Genomic DNA, 23,902 nt, shown 5'->3' on the forward strand with positions numbered 1-23,902 from the left:
GAGCAGAATAGTGAGCCTCCCATCTCTGGGGGTGTGTAAACTGACACTGGACACCCATGTCAGGGACTCAGAAGAAAAAGACTTGAAGTGAATGCCATGCAAACCCTCTCAGACATGAAACCCTGTCTTCCAAGGAGAGCATGTGCTGACGCCAGCATATGGAAATAGAAGACGGCCTGTCAGGGCTCCTCGAGGTCTGGGAGGGGACACCACCACACCACCCATAGCAGCCCCAGGCAATTCACTGAATCTCCAAGTTCAGAGTGAAGCTTGAGACCCCTCTAGCCCCTCAGGACATGACGCAGATCCACACGGGCCTGCAGAGCCCCTACCCACCCCGACAAACAGCAGGGGCTGTGAGATTCAGGGGAGAGTGTAAAACCCACCCCAAACCCACCCTGGACACAGGCTCATCCACTGATTTCCAGCCAGGAGGGACAGACATGTATTTTATAGAGAATGGGACATCAAGGGCAGGCTGGCAAAGACAACAAACCATCAGCCCTTTGGCCCCAGAATTCTTTCTGGGGGATAGAGTGGTGCTAGTTCAAGAAAACCTGCCCAGAAGATCACTTCCAGCCTCGACTGTCCCACTTGAATCAGCACAAACCCCCCCCCCCCAAAAGGCAAGGCAGACCCCTCGGTCCACTATAAGAGCTGAGGCGTGAAGGGCTGGGGTCGACCAGCTGGCTAAGATCAGATGGTGACAGACTCTGTTTTGTGTTGACCTGTATCCCACAGTGGAACTTGGGAAAGTCTTATTGGTTAATAAGGCCCTGGGATAGTAACCAGAACAAAGCAGGTGCTCAAGAACATCTGGATGGGTGGATGGACAGATGGATGAATGGACGGACAGATGGATATAGATAAATGAATAGATAGATGGGTTGATGGATGGATGACAGATGAATAGATGGGTAGACAGAAAATGGATGGATCTATGGATGGATGGATGGATGGACGGATGGATGGATAGGTGAATGGATGGGTGTTTGGGTGGGTAGAGAGATGGATAAATAGATGGGTGGATAGATGGATGGGTGAATGGATGGGTGGGTGGCTGGCTGGATGGCTGGCTGGATGGCTGGCTGGATGGCTGGCTGGATGGGTGGATGGATGGGTGGATGGATGGATGGGATAGGTGAATGGATGGGTGGTTGGGTGTGTGGGTGGATGGATGGACAGATGAGTAGATGGATGGATGGATGGAAGACTGTGCAGATGGACAATGGGTAGGTGGGTTAGCAGATGAATAAATGACAGATGAGTAGACAGAAGAATGGACAGGAGAATGCATGGGTGGATGGTGTAGAACCCAAACCAAAGAGGAGAAAGGGCACCAGCCCAGCCTTCCCCACTATCCCAAAAAACACAGCACAGGGGCCACGGCCTCTCCTTTAATGGCAGCACAGCGTGCAATTTGGTTCTTACAGCAGGGGAGCTGTGGGCACTGTCCTGAGGCCAGGGGCGGGACCAAAGGGGGGGCAGGGGGCACGAGGCTGCAGCAGAGAGGCTGACACTCTTGTCTGCCCCTGAAGGCCCCTCCAGCCACAAGTCACCAGAAACTTTGGTTTTTGTTTGTTTTCAAGTTTCTGTCCTCAGGGGAGCTGTCCAGAAGGGGAAACAAGGGGGCTGCTTCCTGAGGGAGCAGAGCGGCTGGGGCTGGGAGACGGAAGGACCGATGCCAACCAGAGGCAATGCCCAGGTCCCGGGGCCGAAACCCCACAAGTCCCAGAGCCACCGGCAGGAATGACATTGAGAGGCAGGAACTGGAACGGTCCCCTCCTGCTCTACCAGCGGCCTGAAACCCCACCCGAGGACCCCTCCCAAGCCCTCAAGAGGGGGCAGCATGTGAGGACAGGACCCCAGCACAGGAGAAAGAGAGAAGCAGACAGAGTAGAGAGAGAGGAGAGAGAGAGAGATGCAAAGAGGCAGGGGACAGGGGAGGCACTCCCTCACTTAAGGGGAGCGAACGAGTCAGTTCTGGGCCCCATCGGGCCCCGCGTCCCACCCAAGAGACGACCCAGACAAGAGGGAACCTGGCAGACCCAGGTCCCTGATCCGGGCACAGCAGGGGACGAAGCCCACGGAGGGGGTGGGCAGGAGGTCAGGGCGGCGGCCGGAGGGTGGCCCCGCTGGGGATCAGCAGGGCAGAGAAGGAGACTCAGTCCCACCAGACCTCAATGGGCGAGAACTTCCAGAGGTCAGGCTGGCCCATGTGCAGCAGGCCGCTGAAGGGCGAGGAGCTCCACTGGAACGGAGGCAGCTGGTCCCACGTAGGGCCACTGACGGCGATGATGTGAAAGGCCCTGGCCAGTGCCATGCTGGTCACCTGGGGGCCAGGGCAGAAGTCACTGAGCACCAGCTCGGGCTGGACTTGGAGCTGCCCCAATCCAGAGGGCCCTGACCCCAGCCCTAACTTTGACCCCACCCGCAGCCCCATGCCAACCCTGCCCCTGGCCCCGCCATCTGCCCTGACCCCAGCCTTCATTGCCCTCCCCCCCCCCCCCCCCCCCGCGGCGGGCGCCCCCCCCCCCCCCCCCCCCCCCCCCCCCCCCCCCCAGCGATGATGGCATCCAAGCCCAACCCCTCCCCCCAGGCGCCGGGCAGGGCAGCACCTTTACATCTATGCCCCCGTGGGAGCGCTGGTGCAGGGCCTGGAAAGGGTAGGAGCCGTTGGCTGGGTTCAGGTCAGAGCGGGCCGAGATGGCGTTCTCTGCGTTGGCCTGGGGGTTGCAGGCTTTGCAAAGCGACAGGGGGTCGTGCAGGAAGTCATTGTACCTGGACGTGGGAAAGGAGGGGGCATGGGGCGTGCTGGGAAGGGGAGGCCGAGCTCCCGGTGGCAGCAGCCCCGAAACAAGCCACCTGCGTTCCCGTGCCCAGCTGCACCCCCCACCGCCCCACCCCCAGCCGGGGGCTTCCTTCACCCTTCACCTCGTCATTCCATGCCCATCCTCACATCCGCTCAGGCAGCCCTCCTCCACGGCCCCTCCGGGCCCCCCACCCCGATCCAGGCTAGATAGCCCATCGTGCCCCTTCATAGCAGTTCTGGGGGCTCAGCCCGTCCTCGCCCCGGCACCCACATCAGTGTGAGTGCTTGACGGATTTCGCATCTCCCACAGCCAGGGGGCTCCCCGCTTTGTGCCGTTCCTCCAGTACCGAGCACAGTGCCCAGCACCGGGGTGGGGGGGTGGGGGGGTGGGCCCTCAGCGGCGGGTCAGCACCCTCACCTGTAACGTGTAGTTACGGCTGGCCGCCGCCCTATGACCCCCGGGCTTGTGGCAAGGTTGACACAAGGGCCAGGGACGCGCACGCAAAGCTCTACAGGACTCGGGGCTCACTCTCCCCCACGCACCTCATGAGCCGGAGCATGGAGTCCAGGTCATGCACCAGCGACTGGTTCCGCCGGAAGATTTGGGCCCGGGGGCTCCCATCATAGGAGAACCAGTCCCCGTACTGGGCCACCAGGGCCTGCAGCCCACTGGCATTGAACACACTCTCAAAGTACCTGCGGGGGATAAGGACGGTCACTCACCACCCCTGCCCACGCTGGCTGCGGCCGGGGAGGCGGAGGGGCGGTCACACCAGAACATTATCACTGACAACCATGACAGGACAGCGAGTCATGTCTTCTGTTTATGCCGGGGGGTGGCTTGCCGGGGTGACCAAGCTTAGGCTCTGCGGGCCAAGAGACATGGGTTCAGATGCTGACTTCACCGCTGAACAGCTGGGGAACGCGCCTGGGGAAAGTTAGGCATTCGCTGGAGGCCTCAGTTTCCTCATCTGTGAAATGGGAACAGCGGCCATGGCTACCGTGCGGTGGTTGTAAGGACCGAATCTCTCATTTGGCAGGGCACAGTGAGTGTCCAGAGGTGATGGCTGTGCCGGCCGGTTACAGCAGACGCAGTGGGGGAGCCTCGGCAGGGGTCGGCACCTGAGCCTGGCCCCCCCCCCCCCCCCGCCCCCGCTGTGGGCCGCAGACCTAAGCCCCACCACTGTGCCCCCAAACTGGCAGGGCTTTCCTGGCCAAAGAAAGGCCAGGGTGGCTTCTTTGCTCTGCGGGTTGAAAAGCTCATGCAGGGAAGGACCCCTGACCAGCACAGAGAACTGAGTAGGGGTGAGGCAGGTATGGGGCAGGGGTGGGGACATACGGTATGTTGTAGCTGGCCCAGTAGGTCTTCTGGTAGAGTTCTGAGGTCTTATCGGCCACCACTACCATGCCCCTGGGACCAAGAAGAGAAATGGGGCAAGACCGGTGAGAAAGAGGGTACCTGTGGGCACTGCCCTGCTCAAGAACCCCTGATGGCTCCCCAGTGCCCAGAGGTAGATTAGGTCCTGGATCCTTCACCCCATGCAGGGGCTGCCTCCCCCTCCCACCTGGCCTTCCTCAGATGTTCGCCTTCCCACGCACATTGCAGCATGCCTCCAGACTTTTTCCTAGGCAGTTCCCTCTGCCTGGAACCCCCTGCTTTCCTTCCCAGGGTACTCACGGGATCTGCTCCAGGATGGTGAGCACCCTGTTCCTGGGGCTGGGCCCGCCAGGGATGAATGCCTTGTAGTCCACGATCATCCACTGGTTGTTGTACCTGCCATGCCCAAGGAAGGACTGAACATACCTTGGGGCCACTGCCCCAGCCTCCCCCATGCCCCAGTGCCCCGCACCGCCAGGAATCAAGGGGAAGGGGTGGCATGGGCGGTGTCCTGCCATCTGACTGTCACCCTGACACTGCAGCTTGACCAGGTGTCCTCTGTCTGCTCCAGAGAAGTCTATAGCTCCCTAGTGCTTATTGGAATAAAGGTCTAATTCTTTAGCCTGACATTCTAAGACCCTGCACTATCCAGCTCCAGTGTCTCTGGCTCCCAGGGCCCTCACCCACCCGTGCCCACTTGCTCAGACGGCCCTCCCCGTCTCCAGAGCCCTCAAATCCCAAGTTCTCTTCCTGGCCTCCCTCTGGGGGCCTTTCCCTGGATGGGAGAGCCTTCAGGAGAGAGGCAAAGACCCAGTTTCCCTAAGTATAAAACAAGGGAGAAGACTTTAAGACCCCTCCCAACTCCAGCAGGGACCGTGAGAGGGCTCTGCAGAGGGTGTGGGGCATGTGGCCCTGATGCCACGTCAGGTCCCCTGGGCTCTGACTGTTGAGGGGGGAGGTTGGCCCATCTCTTGGGTGAGGAGGCCACAGTGCCAAGAGCCCACTCACGTGCCACTGTTGAACCTCTTGAAGGTGTCTGCCCAGGCGTCCCCATCCAAGGCCAAGCGATTGGCCACCACATTACGCAACCACTCCAGCACACAGTCCTTGGGCTGCACGTACTTCCAGAGGGCCGGGTTCCTGTTGCCGATGGTGGTCTCCAGTGTCACCTGGGGGAGGGCCCCCTGACTTAGGACCAAGGCATGCTGCCACCAAGTGGCAGTGCTGCATGAGTCATGGTCCGTACACTGCTAACAGTTTTTTTAAAACCTCCTGTGCTGCTTTGGGTGCACATTCCTCACTGGTTCCCTGGCTGAGCGCCGAGGGGGATTCACGATCATGCATCCAGCTTTGCCCTGGGGAACAGCCCCTGGGAGAGCCCAAGGTGCTGCTCCTATGGACCCTATCCCCCAACCAAGTCAGTCAACTCCCTCCCCAGAGAGACAGCATCCTATTTCTACCCCTTCCTTGCAGTTTTGTGGGGAAAGTCGGGCGGCTCGAGGCTGTTAGCCTGGTAGACTACCACAGCCTCACTGAATTCTTCCAGCCCTCCTGGGAAAAACACAGCATGGCTACTAATGCCCCTTTTTACTGAAAGGTAAACTAAGGCCTGAAGAAGCTAAGAGACGTGCCAAAGGTCATGGCTGGTCAGTGGATGGGCCACTGTTCCATCAGCAAACTTCCAGCTCTTAAATCAATGCTCGTTCCTCTACACCAGGATTATTAGCATGCTTCCTCCTTTTACGAAGTCCAAAAACCAGCTAAAAGATAGCAAGAGCCATAAATGTGATGTTTAAAAGAAGAATCTGGAAAGCAAGCCTCTTGAGAGCACCGCCCAGGTGGGAACACCTCCTTCCACTCCTTCCAGCCTGTACCTTCCTTGACCCTCAACCAGCTGCTCTCGGCATCCAGAGTCACTGCCAGGGTTCAGATCAGCGTGGCCCAGAAAGCCCTGGGAGGCAGTTTGCCCTCTCGGGCCGGGGGGAGTTCTGAACCTGGGGCAGTACTCAGGGAGTCTGCAGACTTGGAAGGGAAAACACCACCTCCTCCTTCCCACCGCCACCAAACTGGAACTCAGCACCTCCTGGCATTGTGAGCACGGTGACCCGCCACTGTGACATGAGTGGTACCTGAGACCTGTCACCAACAGAAATCAGATGTGTTCCCACCATATGACAGGGTTGCACCCATCTCAAAACATCATTTATGCTCCCCGTTCCTTCAACGTTATGGTAGTTAGCACACCCGCTCCCAGAGCTCGTTATTTAGTAAGTTCACAAAGCAGCGCATATATAATATTAAAAGGTTATTTATGTAATATTTCGCTAAACACATTTTAATTATCACTGAATTCCTTTATGATCCCATATCTTTTGGTTTATGCATTTGAAAACGTTACTCTGAGATGGGGTTCACAGCCCCCCAGACTGCCAAAGGGCTCTGTGGCATAACAGTCAGAGAGAGACCCCGATGGAAGGTACATTCCTGCCGGGATCCCTCCCAGGTAACTGGATGAGACCTCCTCAGCTGTCCTTCCCCAGACTGTCCCCTCCTTGCCCCCGCCGGACTGCAGCAAGGGGGTCCCCTCACCTACAACCTGGCCCTCACCCGCCTCTTTCCCCATTTCAGGGGACTAAGCCCTCCACTTCTCTCAGAAGGTAGCAGAGCAGGAAAGAGCCCCTTGTCGCCGCTCCCGCAGGGAAACTAGCATCTTCTGCTTGGAGCATATTTTTTAGAGCGATGTTTTCTTCTCTGCATGTTGCAATCTCAGGGCTCAATGCCCCAGCGAGGGGTGCCAGGAACAGATTTCTAAACGAGCCTGGGCCTCAGCCAGGAAATCCAATAAAAACAACACATTGTAAACAACTTATTCAGAAAACCTGGCCGGGTTAGAGGGAGTTTGAGGAAGGCAGGAGGGGAGGCAGGATGAGAAACAGCAAGGTCATGATGGAGGGAGGGACGGCTTATGCTAAACACAGCCAAACAAAACAGGGGTCACTAAGGTCAAGGTCAAGGATATTGCAAAAGGCCCCAAGAGCAGCGACTGCTGAGGAGCTGGCTCTGAGGAGCTGGCTCATGGAATGGAGAGTCTGGGGAGGCCGCAGGATTTGGCGGGCCCCAGGGGGACTGGGAATCCAATTGTAAGAAGCCATCCGCCCCTCCCCGGTGGTCCAAGTACCACAGCAGAAAAGCCCCCAGCGCGGAATGGTGATGGGGGCTGCGTCCACCCACCTGCCCAGAGCTGCCAGGTGACCTACAGCCTGGGGGAAGAAAGGCCACACGGGAGGGACACTCACCAGCCCGCTGCCCATGATGTAGAAGTCGTCACAGGAGAAGAGTGCGCCAGGGTAGGATGAGAAGACCAGCTTGTTACCAGGAGCCAGGGGAGAGTTTTCTGCGGGGGGAGAGTGAGCCCGGAGGGGGCGGGGGTGCAGGTCAGATCAGTCCACCTGGGGACCCCAGCACCCCAACCCAAGAGCTGGAGCCTCGAGGTAGGGAGCAGCAAGCCTCAGGGGGAGCCTCCATCCATTCTGATATTTTAGTAAACCAGGCCATGAGCGGCTGGTGGGAAAGGGGACTGGGGAGTGACTGCTTCCTGGAGTTTCCTTCTGGGGTGATGAAGGTATTTGGGAACTAGATGCAGGTGGTGGATACACAACAGCGTGGATGTTCTAAATGCCACTGAATTGTTCGCTTTAAAATGGTTCACTTTACCCGATATGAATTTCACCTCAATAAAATAAGTAAACCAAAACATAAACAACCAGAATCTTTTTTTTTTTACTACCAGAAATTTTTAAAAATTAGTGCAGGTTTATATTTTCTTCTAGAACAGGCATAACTAACCTAACGGGAAGGAAACTAGAAGAGTGGCTGCCTGAAGAATAACTACAAAGGGGCACAGGGGACTGCCTGAGGGGACGGAAATGTTCTCCATCTTTACTGAGTGGCGGTCACATGACTGTGCGGGTTTGTCCAGACCCCCCAATATGTACATCCTAAAGGTGTGTTTAAGCTAGCCATCAGTAAAGTTAATACAAAGGGGCGGGGGGGCGCCTGGGTGGCTCAGTCGTTAAGCGTCTGCCTTCGGCTCAGGTCATGATCCCAGGGTCCTGGGATCGAGTCCCACATCGGGCTCCCTGCTCAGCGGGAAGCCTGCTTCTCCCTCTCCCACTCCCCCTGCTTGTGTTCCTGCTCTCGCTATCTCTCTCTCTGTAAAATAAATTTTAAAAATCTTTAAAACAAAAAAACAAAAAAACAAAAAAACAAAGGGGCGGGGGGGAAGCTCAGCCCAGGATGTCATGTATCACCCATCGAAATGGCAAAAAATTGAAATGAACATAACACCCAGTGCTGTCAAGGTGAGCTGACATGCTCAGACTCGTGGACAAGTGTAAACCGGACCAGCCACTTTTGGAGGCAATTTGGCTGGATGTATCCAGAGACTAAAATGTTTAATTATGCCCATCTTTTTAATTTTTTTTTAAAGTAGGCTCCACACCCAGCGAGGAGCCCAATGCTGGGCTTCAACACACAACCCCAAGATCAGGACCTGGGCTGAAATCAAGAGTTGGACACCTAACCAACTGAGGCACCCAGGCACCGCTAATTACACCCAGCTTTTTTTTTTTTTAAGATTTTATTTACTTAATAAGAGTGAGCGAGTAGGGGGAGAAGCAGAGGGAGAGGGCAAGCAGACGCTGTGCTCAGCACAGAGCCTGACAAGGGGCTCCATTTCATAACCCTGAGATCACAACGAGCCAAAATCAAGAGTCGGACGCTTAACCGACTGAGCCCCCCAGGTGCCCCTACTTATGTCCATCTTTTAACCTAGCATTTCCACTTGGGGGCCCACTTGTCTTGCCGCAGCACCGAATGAAACACCAAAGACCTGGACATGGCCCAAATCCTCAATTGAGAACTAGTTAATTTCACATCAGCTGTTAAAAGGTGGACTGAACGTGGCAATATCCAAAATTCTCCAAGGCTAGCTGTTGAGCAAAGGGAGCAAGATGCAAATAATCCATATGCTATGGTCTTATTTATGTTTAAAAAAAAACCCAGAAAGCAAACTGTTTAGGGCAGCGAAACTGCCGTATAGTACCGTAAAGGTGGACATCCATCGCTGTGCATTTACCAAAATCCGTACAACCATACTATTCAAAGTGAACTTGAATGTCAACTATGGATTTCTATTGATAGTAACGTACTGACATCGGTAGATCAATTGTAACAAGTGTTCCACACCAATGCAGCATGTTTATAACAGGAGAAAGGAGCGGGGAGGTATACGGGAACTCTCTGTATTATCTACTCGATTTATCTGTAAACCTAAAGCTTTTCTAAAGAATAAAGTCTATTAAGTAAAAAAAAAAAAAAAAAAAGGTTCATATATACACAATATAAGTGCATCTAGTGCAAAAAAATCTAGATGGATCCAAACCAAAATGGCAGCAGATATCCTCTTAGGAAGGGTCTGGAATTTGGGAGGAGGGTATCATAAGAGATGTATTTCCTCATCTGCATTGCTGATGAAGAATGTACGTGAATGTATTCACGTATTACTAGCATAATAAAAATCAATTAAAACAAGTGGGAAAAGAAGGTACATTTTAGTCTAGAAAAAAACAGAACCAAATATTCACAGAAATTATCTCCTATGGGTCATGGGGTGTTCAAGTGATTTTGATTGTACATGAACACCTTAGTGTATTTTCCAATTTCCTATACCATGTGTATAACTTACGTAGGCTTTTGTTTCTTTGTTTAAATAATCTCTACTCCCAACATGGGGCTCAAACTCACAACCCCGAGATCAAGAGTCGCGTGCTCTACGGACTGAGCCAGGCAGGCGCCCCCCTTCGTAGGTTTTTTTCAAAAGATACTACAATGTTCATGGATCTGTAACAACGAACACGACAGATCTGTGGCTACAAACAAGGTGGATGAACCTCGCAGGCACTGCGCTAAGCGAGAGAGTCACAGCCAAGCAAGCACACGTGCTGTATGTGTCTACGCACGTGACATGCCACATCAGCCACACCTCACGCACGCTGTGAGAAGGCAGATGGAGACTGTGCTGGGGTGGGGATACGTGCCTGGAAAGGGCCAGGAGAGCAGCTTCGGGGGGCTGGGAGTGTCCTGGTTCTCAGTCTGGGTGCTACACACAGATGTGTGCAATATGCAAACTTCCAGCTGCACACGTGCGATGTGCACGCTTCTCTGTATACGTGTCAATGCAGAAATTTACTTAAGTGAACGGGCATTAGGTTGTTTCCCAACCATTACTGTAGTTGACATCCTTGTGCCCCACCCCTGTGCACAAGTCGAAATGTTTCTCCAGGGACAGGTCTGAGCCAAGAATTGCTGGACCACAGGAGTGACAGATTTTGAATTTTATTGGCTACCGGCGGGGTTCTTCCTCAAAGTGGCGGCACCAACCGGTACTCACTCCCATTAGCAGAAGATGAGGGTATACATCTCCCCACGCCCTCGCCACTTCCTGGCAACATTTCGATTTTTAAGTTTCGCCAAGAAGGAGGCGCTGCAAACATTTCAGTGGCTACCTCCGGGGTGGACACTGGGGCCAGGGACTGGATGGGGGAACCACGCTGGGGCACTTGGGCCTTAGTTGCAAAGTTTTCACGTTTGACAGGAAGAGCATATTCATGTATTCACGCATTCCTTGTGTAGCTGAGTGTTTGTACTGAGTGTCTGCTGTAATTCTTCCCATGCTTGCATCCCTACCATCTGCAGCGCGACCCTGCGATTCCTCACATCAAATGCTGGGCTCTGTTTCCCCACCTCTCAAATCGGAGCTGGTCACCGGACTTGCTTTGAGCTAAAGAATGTTGTGCCCGTTTCGATCAGCCTTCAAGAGGCCTTCCACACTGCCCTGCCCAGATATCACAAGAATAAGCCTGAGCTAGCCCAGTGACGCCAACACCCAGCTGAGAGCCACCCCCAGACACGCAGATGAGGCCATCCTCGGTCAGCCAGCTCACTCCGGCTGACTGCAGAAGCATCAGTGACCCAGCCAAGATTAGCCAGGCCTGGCCCGGCATAACAAAACCATCCGGCTGACCCACAGACACATTGAGCAAAAATAAACAGTCGTGTTTTAAGCTTCTGTTGTTTTAAATTTGAAATGATTTGTTATACGGCAACAGGTAACTGATACACCTTGTGAAAAGGAACTAAAAGGAAACAAAAATGTTAACAATAAGATGGACTCCTAGAGCAGTTGGACGGTGTGCACAGGGCCAAGGCCCACAGCTCCCAGCGTCCCCCACCCCCTGCACTGTGTGCCCACATGCATGCTCACACACAGATACACCCACGTCCACCCACCTTGGGGGTCTTCACGGAACTGGAACCAGTACTTCTTGATGACGCGCAGCATGTTCTGGTAGGAGCTCCAGGTGTTGTGGGCGATCAAGAGGTCCGTCTCGCCAGGCAACAGCTTGATGAGGGCAGAGCAAGAGCCAGAGCCCATAACGTGCTTGGTCTTGGTCTTATTCAGGGCGGGCTCCAAGTCTCCCAGGTCCCCGGCGAGCTGCAACAGGCTGAGGAGGGTGGGGGGCCGGAGAGTTAGCACGCCTGCCTGCCAGGAGTGCGTTTCCATACCCCTTTCACAGAGGAGGAAGCTGAGGCTCTGGAAGGCTACGTGAGTGGTCCGAGGCTGGGCCAGGAGGTGGCAGAACCCATACGGGAACCCAGGTCTGTCTGACCATGAGGCGCATGGCCCTCTCCCCTACCCTGTCCGCTCCGGGAGTGGCACTTACAGGAACCCCAAGGGTTTGACGGTAAACCTCCCAGTTGGAAAGGTCATACTGCCTTCATAGCTGTCCTCGAGGCCTTTCAGCTGCAGGAGGGTCAGCCGCACCTGGGGGGGGGGGGGCACAGATGGGGTGAGGCCTCTCCCCCTGGGGCTCACGCCTTCTCCTGCAATGGGAGGGGCCCAGGTGCATCCTCCAGGATCCTGACAGCCCTGACCCCCCCCTTTCCTAGCACCCAGCCCTCCGTGCCAAGCACTCTCTTGCCATCACTTAGTTAACTATGTTTCCGCCCCCTGCCAACCTAAATCACCCCCACTTAAGAGCCCAACTGAAAGCCACCTCCTCCAGAAAGCCTCCCAGCCAGCCCTGACCCACTGTCAACGGCTCCCTATTCTGAGCTCAGCTCCTGGCTGCACTGCTGCCTGAAAGCACACGTCTCATTAGCTGACTTCTCCCCAGCTCAGCTCCTGGCTGCACTGCTGCCTGAAAGCACACGTCTCATTAGCTGACTTCTCCCCATGGTCACTGTCCCTGCTCTCTAACTAGGGAGATCATCACTGTGTCCCCCATGCGGCCTTGGTCGGCGCTGGGTATGTACCAGGTACTTCATTAGCATCTGCAAGAGGGATGGACGGGTGGACAACAGGGTAAGATACATGGACGGACAGTCAGGCAGCACTGAGAGATGGATGCGTGGCTGCTAAGTTATGTAGAAGGGAGGGAAGGACAGAGAAGCAATCGTCCAGGTGGATGGCAGGGTGGACAGAAGGACAGATGTCCAGCTGGGTGCACAGACTGGATGGGCAGACGGGACAAGACAGATCCATTCCTTCATCTCTAAATATTCCACCAACCTTTACATATAAAGCACCCACTGTGGGCCGGCCCTTATGCTAGGCGCCAGGGATACTGTGGAGGACAAAGCAGATGTGGTCCCTGCCTTGTCCTCGTGGGGCTCGAGTCTCGCTGAAGACAGGCTCTGAGTCCCTCACTAGAGCACCACAGGGAAGTATGGGGACGGGACAGAGGTGAGGGGTGAGGGGAAGAAGAAGGTGTTCTGGGCAGAAGGGGCAGCAGGTCCTAAGCCCTGAGGCAAGAGGCAACACATCTTGTTCGAGAAACCAGGAGGTCAGGGAGGCTGCACCACAGAGCGAGGAGGTCAGCAGGAGATGAAGCTGGGGACAGACAGGGTGCATCATCCCCAGGGAACGGGGCGGCCCTGGGTGGGGAGAGACAGCAGCTGTGGTGGGGCTACGGATGGACAGACTGACACTGAGAGGTGCTTCGACGGCCGACGGCTGGGAGAAAGGTGGGGACTGAAGCAGACCAGGTGGACGATCAGACAGACAGCTGGGCAAGTAAATGGGAAGAAGTGTAGCGGGGGAGTGGACAGACAGGTAGATGGCAGGCAGGGAGATGGACAGGCAACAAAATGGGGGTATGTCAACGGTTGGGGAGGTGGTTGGTGGGAGAACTGAGAACTGGCCTGAGATGGGCAGCGGGTAGCAGATGGGTGAGAGGACGAGAGAGGAAGACAGGTAAGCCTGTGGGTGGTACGTGTGCTGACAAACTAGACACACGGATGGCTGGGTGGGAGGGAAGGGTGGACAGGGAGGGAGGGGGGATGAATGGAAGACGGATGGATGGGTGGGTAGGAGGGAGAGAGGAAAGGATGGAGGGAAAGGGAAGACAGTGTGGCGGGAGGGAGGACTGAATGGCTGGATGGACAGATGGATGAATGGATGGGTGGTTGGGTGGGTAGGTAGATGAATGGATGGATAGTTGGGAGGGAGGGATAGAGGGAGAGGGAAGAAGGGAGAGAAGACTGGATGGATGGACAGACATATGGAGGGTGGATGGATGGATGGGTGGGTGGAAGGCCAGGGAGGGAGGAAGGACTGATGGATGGATGGGTGGATGGGTAGATGGATGAAGGAGAGAGGGAGGGAGGGAGGGAGGGGGAAAGGGCCGGCGAAGAGGGCTGGGAGACAGGCAGCTGGCCAGCAGAAGCCACAGCAGTGGCAGGTCCCCAGAGCAGACCCAGCCCGCCGCCCCTCCCACAGAGCATGGGGGCCACACCCACCTGATGCCAGTAAGCAGAGCCCTTGTTCAGCTCCATCTCCTCCTGCATCCACTCCAGGTTGGTCTCCAGGAAGCTCTTGAGCTTCTCGCAGTAACCAACTTCATACTCGAAGGGGCCACAGTAATTCACCACCGTGTTCATCCAGTGCATGTAGATGAGCTGCGGGGCAGGCGAGGTGGGCGAGGGTGGGGGCAGGGTAACCAGGCTGCTCTCCTCGCCGAGGACCCCGCTGGCTCCCCACTCGGGCTCAGACTCCTCACCCCGTCCAGGCCTCCGAGAACCATGGTGCCCTGGTGAGGCCCCTCCGCACCTTTGCTCCCGCTGGCTCTCATCCCCCCGAGGCCCCTCCCACCCAACCCACTCTTGTCCCATCAGGGCCCAAAGCTTCTGGATGTCTCCCTCCTTTGAGAGCCTTTAGCATTCAAAGTCTGCTCCAGACTGAGCATCCTCTGTTACTGGAGACCCCCAAGCTATGGATGTATTCGGTCGGTCAACAAACTACGACTTTGGCGCCCCTACCGTGTCCTGTCCGAAGCCCTGAGGACACGGCAGAGAACTCACAACTGACATGCGTGTGCACAAGTGAATGCCGGGCCGGTTCAACCAGCCGTCGAGAGGCCTTCCACACCTCCCGGCCTGATGTCACATGAATAAGACAGGGCACGTTCAACACCACATCGGCCCCGTCGGCCCCGTCACCCAGGCTGACAGACAGCCAACCCCCAGACGCATGAAGGAGACCGTTCGAAGCCACCCAGCTGCCCCCACTGACCAGCCAGCTGACCGCGGAAGCATGCGTGGGCCCGGCCAAGATCAGCCAGGCCTGGCCTGGAATCCCGAGTCCACCCAGCTGTCTTTCCAGCAGGGGCAGGGGCGTCCCCTATCTTGTGGCACTACGGGGACCTGGTCCGTCGCCCGGAACTCACATGGATGGCACTCTGTATGAACGCACCCACGCAAAGCTCAAGGCAGCTCTGCAAGGACAGTGCTATCCTCACCATCCCCGCTTCATAGCTGAAGACACCGAGGCGCAGGCAGGTGACTAACTTCCCAAGGTCCTCCAGGTACTGAATCAAAGAGTCAAGATTTGAGCCCTGGAAAGGTGTGGATTTGTAATTTCCCAAAGGCTGCGGGGTTAACTTCCAGCCACACCCCTCACCACACTGGAAATACTCCCAAGACACACAGGCCAGTGAGGGGATTGTGGCAGCACCCGGTACCCCAAGACTGATCGCTTAAGGCCCCCCCCCCCCGCTCCACGGCCATCTCCCTGAAACACATCCGATTTCTCCTCTGCCCCCCGAGGCCTCAAAAAGATGCCACTTCCCCCATACACCTTTCCACCACTTCCAGAAGCATTTCCCAAGTGCCTGTCCTGTATCAGGCTCTGGCCTGGGTGCAGGGGACACAGCTGGGGACAGGACACCATCACCACTCACGAGAAGCTCCCGGGCCAGTGGGGGGGGGGGGAGGGGCGCGGGCGGCAGAGCAAAACGCTCAGAAACAGAGACTCTGGTCAAACAGCTGGGTTTGAATGCTGGCCCCCCTGCTGACTGGCTGTGTGACCCTGGGTGAGTAATTTCACCTCCCTGAGCCCCGGTGGGGCAGTCACGCTTCCCTCGGTGGGGCGGGGAGGCTGGTGTGCGGGCTGAGGGAGAAAACACGGGCCGGGCTCCTGGCACATGTGTCCGGGCTTCCTCACAGGAGAGCCCCTGGGGCCTTGCCTCAGTGTTCCTGGCAGGCTAGCAGGCCCCCTGAAAGACGGAATCCTGCCTCATTCACCGCACCCCAAGCAGCGCCGGCCTGGCCCAGCGTCTGAGCAGCTCCCCAGCCATCCAGGTCCCAAGCGGACGTCCAAAACGGCTGCTGGGTGTCAGAATGAGGAGTGTGAGCTTTATAAGGGGGTGTCCCCTGTGTGCAGTCATCTGTCACGTGCTCTCCCCCCTCAGCAGCCAGCATCCAGGAGCCATCGTGTTGCTGATTCCTTCCCCAAGGTCCATCATGCGGCGCTCGACGGCCCCAGCGCACGTGTGGACTCAACGCTACCATTGCCAAATGACTTTCCCAAGTGGGTGTCACACCTCCCCCCACGCTGCAGGAGACGGGCTGTCACCACAAAGTGTCGCCCACTTCTGAGACGAGCCACCTTCTGAAATTGATGCTAGCACTTTTCTAAAGCCCCAGATCAAGTAGGGCAAAACAGTAGGTTGTCTGAGGATTCCACACGTGTGGTAAAACTAGTTTAACAAAAGTAAGAGGGTGGAAATAATTCAAGTGTCTGTCCACAGATGCGTGGATAAATAAAACGTGGTCTGTCCATCCAAGACAGTATTATTTGGCCACAAAAAGGAGTGAAGGACTGACACAGTCTAGAACGGGGATGAATCTTGAAAACACGATGCTGAGGAAAAGAAGCCAGACACAGAAGACCACCCACTCACATGAAATGTCAAGAATCAGCAAACCCATGGAGACAGAAGGTAGGTTAATGGTTGCCAGGGGCCGGGGTGAGGGAGAAAAAGGAGCTTTGGGTAGGGGGTTGCTTTCTGGGGCGATGAGAATGTTCTGGAATGGGGTAGTGGTGATCGTTGCACAACCCTATGAATATACTAAAAACCACTGAATTGTACATTTTAAAATAGTGAGTTTTATGGCATGTGAATGATATCTCAACATGAATGAATGAATGAATGAATGAATGAAAGAAAGTCACATTTAGGGTGATGGTGCCTCTGGGGGCAGGGGTTGGGAAGGGGGCCTCAGAGGATCAGTAACACTGTACGTTTTAGTCTGGATGTCTGTTTTATTGCTCTGTGACTCAGAAAATGTCATACATCCTTCATACGCATCAAATACTACCTAGCCTAAGTTTTTTAAAGATGGCACGTGAGCTCTGGCTGCCCAGGTACGTGGAGGGCTGGGGGTGGGAGCAGGGAGCCCAATCTGCACGCACCTCACCTCAGAACCCTTCCGAGCTTCCTGGGGTGCACGCTGGATGGGGTGGGAGGCGGGAGCCCCAGGTCCCCCATGTGGCCCTTACCTCCTCAGACACAGCGGCCTCTGCCACACCCGCGGCGTAGGCCTGCAGGCTGTCGTTGTAGCGGCCATTCGTCTGCAGCTCCAGAAAGGCCCACCTAGACGGGGAGGAGAGCGGACCCGGTCAGCAAAGCCGGCCCTGGGCTGGGCACGCAGCCACCTCCAGTTAGACCATGAAAGACAGAGTGAGGAACTGCCATCCGTGCAAATGGCCGTCTGTCTGTCTTTGTGCACTTGTCAGGCGAAATCCCTCAAAGAGGAGCTGCTGGGTCAAAGGGCACAGGCATTTTTAATTTTAATCAGCCTTGACAAACGGCCACCCCCCCGAAAACTGTACTAATCCACCCCTTACCAGCCAGCGTCAAACAAGGGCTTCCTCTGTGCTAGATGACGTTCTAGTCACTTCTTGTCTACTAACTCATTCAATCCTTGTGACAATCCCACGCTCCTACCAGGCAGGCACTGTTACTCCCCGTAACAGAAGAGGAGGGAAATTAAGGCACAAAGTTCCGTAACTGCCATGGAAGCCTGCGCTACTACCCCTCCACCCTCTCTGTGCCCTCTGCATGTGGCTTTGCGGTCCCTCCTACCCATGGCCAAGTCCCTCCCCGCCCCACTGATCTGGGCTCCGTCATATGACTCGCTTTGGCCAATGGATGGAACTGACCGTGTGCCAGGTGTAAGATTAGCCTTTGCGAGGCCTCCTTTGTTTCCGCTTGCCCTCCTCTGCCTCTGCCGGAGAACATGGCCCAGCCAGCCCGCTGCTCTCAGGAACATGAGAGAAACATGGAGCAGACCAGCTCTGCAGACCCATAGTATGAAGCAGAGCTGCCCTGGCTGCCCCTTGGATCCACCGAAAATAACCCTGGGTTATCTTTGAAGCCAGTGGGTTTGGCGGCTAGTTCGTTACACAGCACCATTGCCCAACACTAGCTGATAAGCTTGCGAAAGGTTACAGAGCTGGTAAAGGGCCGAGCCGGGATTCAGGTCCAAGCAGACTGGCTCCCATTCCTTCCGGGAAGCAGCACTTCCCAAACTCTGACGTGCATCCATGTCACTCAAAGACCTGGTTCGGAAGTAGATTCTGATCAGGAGTCGGGGCAGGGGCCCGAGACCCTATATTTCTAACTAGCGGCCAGGTGAGGCCAGCGCCACCAACCTGCAACCACGCTTGGCTGTAGACCACCTCGCCAGAACGTACCCACTCCTGTCTGTCCACTCCTTGCCTGAAAGGATTCCTAGCAATCTTTCTCATCTTTGCCAAGGCAGTGGTTGAAAAACGCAATCATGTTGTTTTGATGATAATCCTTTAATTAGTTCAATTATCCTTGTTTTAATTTTTTAATTTAATTAATTAATGTATTTATTTATTTTTAAAGTAGGTTCCACACCCAGCACGGGGCTTGAACTCACGACCCTGAGATTAAGACCTGAGCTGAGATCAAGAGTCGGACGCTTACCTGACTGAGCCACCCAGGCACCCCTACACTTGTTTTTAAATTTTTACTGGTCACCTATAGTTCTCTGGTTCAAGGGCTTTACTCACTTTTCTCCCTTGAGTTTCTTTTCTTATTGATTTGTGAAGTTCTCTACATACACATTAGCCCTTTGCTTGTCACTAATATTGAAAATATGTTTGTATTTTAATTGATTTTTTGCTTTTGCTTTTGCCATATAGAGGTTTTTGGGTTTTTTTGCGCAGCCAAATCTATCCATCTTTTCCTTTATGGTTCTGGATTTCATTCTTGCTCCTAGGACACAAAACTATTCACCCAGGTGGCTTCTGTAACTCGGGGACAAACATTTGTTAAGGCAATTTCCACGAAGAAAATGAGGGGCACCAGGAAGATGCTAATGAGACCAGGAAGAGGCTCCGAAACAAGGCAGAGCCAGGCTCCGCCAGGACGGTCTCACGGAGAGGTGGCCAACACGCCATCCGAGAGCTCCAGGGCGAGAACAGCTGTGGCCTAGAGAGAACTCTGGAGAGGAAAAGACGATCAAAACACGCTCACCTGATACTTGCAGCAAGCAAGCCATTCTGAGAGCCTACCGGGTGCCAGACACCAAGGGTGCACGAAAGTGAAGGACATTCAGGCTTGGCCTTCCCAAGGCTAATGCGGGGGTGATGGGTGGCTGGGGGGGGGGGGGGGGGGGGGGGGGGGGGGGGGGGGGGGGGGCATGTAAGCAGGTAAAGACGTAACAGGGCAACTGCTACGATGAGAAAGGGCTGCCATGTGCTGACGAGATGTCAGAGACAACATAAAAAAAAGATCAGAGAAGGATAAATGGTAGACTCAGGATAACCCCGTGTGTGCAAGCATTTTACTCACGCATGCACGCACGCATACCTACACTTACACATACGCATGCACGCTTAGGCCTATTTTTGCATAGAAAGTTGTGGAAGAAAGAAACCACTAACAGTGGTTATATATGTGGGGACTTACCTCACACATCCTAACTTTTCTAAACTGCTGGGATTTTTTTTTACCACAAAAAGTTAATTGTCTGACAATCACCACCCTCCCCCATCTCCTTGTGCGCTGCCTTGTTCCAAAGGGCAACTGGGGTGATTCCATTTAGATGGGTTTTATTCACTTTGCCTGAGTCCTCAGAAAAACTCAGAGATGGGTTTCCACCTATCTTTCCAGAACACTTTGGGCAGGGGACGTTCCCATTTAAGGGGTTTTGTTCCAAGCCACCAGACTTCAGTGCCGGAGCCCCTGAGGCTGATCTCTGAGGAGCCCTCTGTTGCCTCAGGCCCTAAGCCTAATCAAATGATTCCTCACCCCTTCACCCCCCCTTCCCCCCACCCTAAAGGGTTCTCACCACCCTTGCCACAGAGATGAGGCAGGCGAAAATACGAGCCTAGATCTCTCTGATAGTAAACTCTGCTCCATACTACACTTCCTGGCCCTTCCAGCCTCGACTTCCCCATCTGTAAAATGGGGGAGGCTTGAACTTGGGCAAACGGCCTCTAGATTCCCTCACCGCTGTGCCGACTGACAACTTTGCAAAACTCTATCCCCATCCCTGGTCAAAAGGAAACCACTGACAAGCGTTTCTAAAGTTAAATGTAGCCATTAGACTGCTCTCTGTTAAAGAACATGTCCTTCCTGCTTACTTGGTTCTAAAATAGTTGATCTTTTATGAGATAAAATCGACAGAGGTCAATAAATGCTGTTCTGTTTTGGTTTTAATGCACTCACTTGACAAAAATAAAAAGTTGGCAGTACTGATCTGTTTCTCCAATCTTCTTTTTCTTTCTTTTTTTTTAATCTGGAGCGTCTATGGGCCACACTGTGATTTTATGTCACGGGTGCCTAATGCCTGACGACTCCAGGATCTAAAGAGGCCACGTTTGAGGAAAACCAGACCACTGCTCTGTGATGAGCAGGGGGGGTCACAAACCTCCCCCGGTCACCACGCCCTGACCTGGACACAGCGCACCATGGATACCTTCGCCTACCTTATCTGTGCCTACAATTCCTTCCTCACTCTTGATGGGATATGTTCACCTTTTCTGACTTTCAAGAACAGCTGGATGGTATTTACCCACTTTACTGGGCTGGGTTTCTGCTCATTAGTTGGTGGATTTGAGTGGGTTCCCTGCTTCTTAACAGGGTAATTCCTTCTTATTGGTACTCACTTCCTTTCCCAACTCCGCAGTGACTCGTGATTTGTGTTGGGCAGCTGGTTGCAGAGTCAGGGATGGAGGAAAAGGTAGGGCTGGAGGGGTGCAGCCTCCCCAACACCAAGGCTGGAATCAAACTGGCGCAGGCTCGGCCTCCTAGGGCACCTCTGATGCCCAAGCACCGAATCCTAAATGTTTCAGGCTTCATGGGGAGTATCAGTCCCAGGTCAGATACAGCACAACTGAAAGAGGACAGACTACGGGGTGGAAAGAGGACATGGAATTTATCCTGACAATCCCAGGATCCCCTGTGGCGAATTCTGGGGGACAGAAGGAGGAGAGATCCCAACTCAGGTAAACAGAAGAGTCAAATCCCTGGCCTCCGTCCTTTGAAAAACGAGACAGGCACCCACAGTTCAGAGGTTCTGCTGATCGGGGGCCAGGAAACCTCAGATGTCTTTCTTTCATCTTATCCCTGAGTTCTAAGAGGTCGATCTTAAGGGCCTCAGTTTCCCTGTTTCCAATATCGGGGCTTCTTTTTTTAAAAAAAATATTTTATTTATTTATTTGGGAGAGAGAGAGAGCACGAGCAGAGGGGAGGGAAAGAGGCAGAAGCAGGCTCCCCACTGAGCAGGAAGCTCGATGAGAGACTCGATCCCAGGACCCTGGGATCATGACCTGAGCTGAAGGCAGACACTTAACCCACTGAGCTACCCAGGCACCCCAAAATAGGGGCTTCTGATACAGTTCTCCCTACAGCCCAGCCCCCAGTGCTAAATAGGCCAACTGGACAGAAAGGATGCTGGAAAGGGGACATGAGAGCAAGAAGTGTGGACGAGACCTGGGCTCTCGCCTCAGGCCTGTTTCCCTAACTGTAAAATAGAGGCAGAGGACACCTGCTCCTTTCTCTTTCACTCATTTCTTCCTTCAGTAAACAAACAGAGCTGCTTTCTGTGATCCCACTGAATTTCCCTTCAAGCCTCACCTTTAGTGGAGGAAACGGGTTCAGAGAGGCGAAGTGATTTGCCCAAGGTCACACAGCGAAGGAGCTGGGCCACAAAGAGCTTTCCATCCAGCACAATCAAGGAAGCCCTCTCTCCATTTCTGTTTTCCATAATTCAGAGCAACACAGCCCAGTGGGGGCCTCCTGGGGACAAGGCCCCCTTCCCATGCTGGGCCTCACCTCTGTGCCTCCTTCCTAGCTAACATGGAGGCAGAGATTGGTCATGCCCTCTTGGCTTTGCTAAGCAGGGCCAAAAACACGTGTGAGTCAGCAGAGAATGGGTCACCAGATTCCAGAGCCACAGAGCTCTAGTTCCCTCCATAGACAATAACTAGCCCACCCTGTGGCCTCCTCTCCCTGGGAGCCTTCCCAGATCAGCCCCACCCAGCTCCTGTGTCTGCAGCAAATCCCCTCCTCACAATCCTCCCCTCTGTCTGTCTATCTGATACCCTCCCAAGTACCACAAAGCATCAAGATGGGGGTGTCCTCAGTGTCCTATATCTCCCCAACACCTGCAGGAATTAATGCATGCCAGCAAAATGGATGGGAGCAGTGGGAGGGTGGAACGGGGAGGGGGCCTTAGGGTTCACTAAGATCCCCAGCATAGCCTTAATCCAGGGCCTGAGCCCTGCTGACAAGGCTTTAAGGCAGATTTTCCCCACTCCCACTGACTCAGGTTACCCTTCTGGTGCTCTCTGTCTCCCCCTCTAAACGGAGACCCACCTTGCTCAGCTCTATGTCCCCAAGGCCAAGTACATCAGGTGAGTGAATGAATGAATGAATGCATGGGCAGAAGCCCTGGTACAGGGCCTGAGAAGGGTACCACCCAACCTCCCAGCCAGAGCACATCCTCAAAATCTGAGCCACAGATAAGGAAATGGGAGCCCAGACAGGCAGGGGAGTCAGAACAGCAGCTGATCATGACTACCAAGGATGGAGCACTAGGCTCCATACCAACCATCTGGCCAAGCAACTTTCCCCTGGACCAGGAAGGAGGAGAGAAAGAAGGAGCAGAGCCCAAGCAAAAATACTATCTGGATCTACATGAATTTAGGGATCCTGGGTTTTCCCATTGGCCTAGAATCCAGGCTCAGTCGGGCTGCCCTGGGTCTGGAACAGAGGCAGGAGCATGGCACCCATGGGGTAAGCCACACTCAAGGAAGTGAGAGTTTCTCTCTTGAAGAGCTATCACCAGCCTTCTGGCCCAAGGGCGGTGGGGATGGGGGGACGGGGTGCTCCGCAGACCTAATCCAGATGGAGGCACTGGGGTCTGGGTGGTAGGGATCTGGTCTCTAAGTGTAACAGAGGTACTGTCACCCTTTACTGAAGGCGAGGGACTGGTCCCCATGAGCTGAGGGATGCTGCATTAGCCCCCACCCAACCAGGGACCTACTGCAGCCTCAGAGGAGGGGAAACTGACCCGCAGGGAGCCAGGGGCGCTGAGGCCCGGAGCCCGTGCGAGCCCCTCCCCCGGCCGGTCCCGCGCGGGGTTGGGCCAACCCTTACCCGGTCTCGCGGATGGCGTTAGTGAGGTTGGCCCAGGCCACGGCATCCGGGTGGCGGCCATCCACGAGGCGGAGCTGGCCGGTCTCGGCGTCCAGGAGCACCGAGCGGCTGCGGGACTCGGGAGGGACCGGCCCGTTGGGCCCCCACTGGCGTCCCGAGATCGGGATCGCGCCCGTCAGGCCGCTCAGGAACAGCCCGACCAGCAGGGCCAGCACCAGGGCCAGCGCCAGCGCCCGCGTCAGCGCCCGGGCCAGGCGGCCGCCCGGTGAACCGTACATCGGGGCCACCATGACGGCGCGGAGCGGAGCGCCGCAGCGCGGCTCACGTGACTGTACTCGGCTGCGGAGGGCGGGGCCGGCGCGGACCGGGGAGAGGGCGACGCGCGGCGGAGGGCGGGGCTTGGGCGAGCCCTTCCGGGGTGGGCGGGGCCCATCTTAAAGGCGCCCCCCACCCCCCGCGCCTCCGTCCACCTACAGAAACTCCGCTTAACACGCTTTACCCACAGCTGTTTATTTTTTTAAATCGTCAGGCCTTGAGAAAAATTGCAACCGTCGTAAATACCCATGTGCCTGCCATCAATTGCCAATATTTTGCTATATTTACTTAATTGCTCCAGGATCCACTCCTCACACCATACACAAATAGAAACTCCTGAATGCTGAGCATCTAAAT

The 23,902-nt window shown here is 55.0% G+C and overlaps 1 protein-coding gene across 1 annotated transcript; it reads right to left on the reverse strand.

The window, feature by feature from the left end:
* Positions 1–1,381: 1,381 nt before the first annotated feature.
* PLBD2 (phospholipase B domain containing 2) lies at positions 1,382–23,578 on the reverse strand. The gene is made up of 12 exons (XM_032431421.1): positions 23,231–23,578; positions 17,092–17,185; positions 14,052–14,210; positions 11,975–12,075; positions 11,541–11,755; positions 7,487–7,584; positions 5,199–5,359; positions 4,491–4,586; positions 4,152–4,223; positions 3,356–3,508; positions 2,619–2,781; positions 1,382–2,332 (listed from the first exon to the last, which is right to left on the reverse strand). The coding sequence occupies exons 1-12, from the start codon at positions 23,518–23,520 to the stop codon at positions 2,165–2,167; spliced, it is 1,770 nt and encodes a 589-aa protein (XP_032287312.1). The 5' UTR covers positions 23,521–23,578; the 3' UTR covers positions 1,382–2,164.
* Between the last annotated feature and the right edge of the window lie 324 nt (positions 23,579–23,902).

Source organism: Phoca vitulina, unplaced genomic scaffold, assembly GCF_004348235.1.
Source record: "Phoca vitulina isolate PV1807 unplaced genomic scaffold, GSC_HSeal_1.0 scaffold46, whole genome shotgun sequence".
NCBI lineage: Eukaryota > Metazoa > Chordata > Mammalia > Carnivora > Phocidae > Phoca > Phoca vitulina.

Bases quoted from the DNA above. Each gene is read 5' to 3' on its own strand.
- PLBD2 (XM_032431421.1), bottom strand. From the start codon at position 23,520: ATGGTGGCCCCGATGTACGGTTCACCGGGCGGCCGCCTGGCCCGGGCG. The intron at 12,076-14,051 runs GTGGGTGTGGCC...CCCCCCCCCCAG, and splicing joins GCTCTGCTTACTGGCATCAG to GTGCGGCTGACCCTCCTGCA. The intron at 2,333-2,618 runs GTGCTGCCCTGC...CCTGGCCCCCAG, and splicing joins ACGGGGGCATAGATGTAAAG to GTGACCAGCATGGCACTGGC.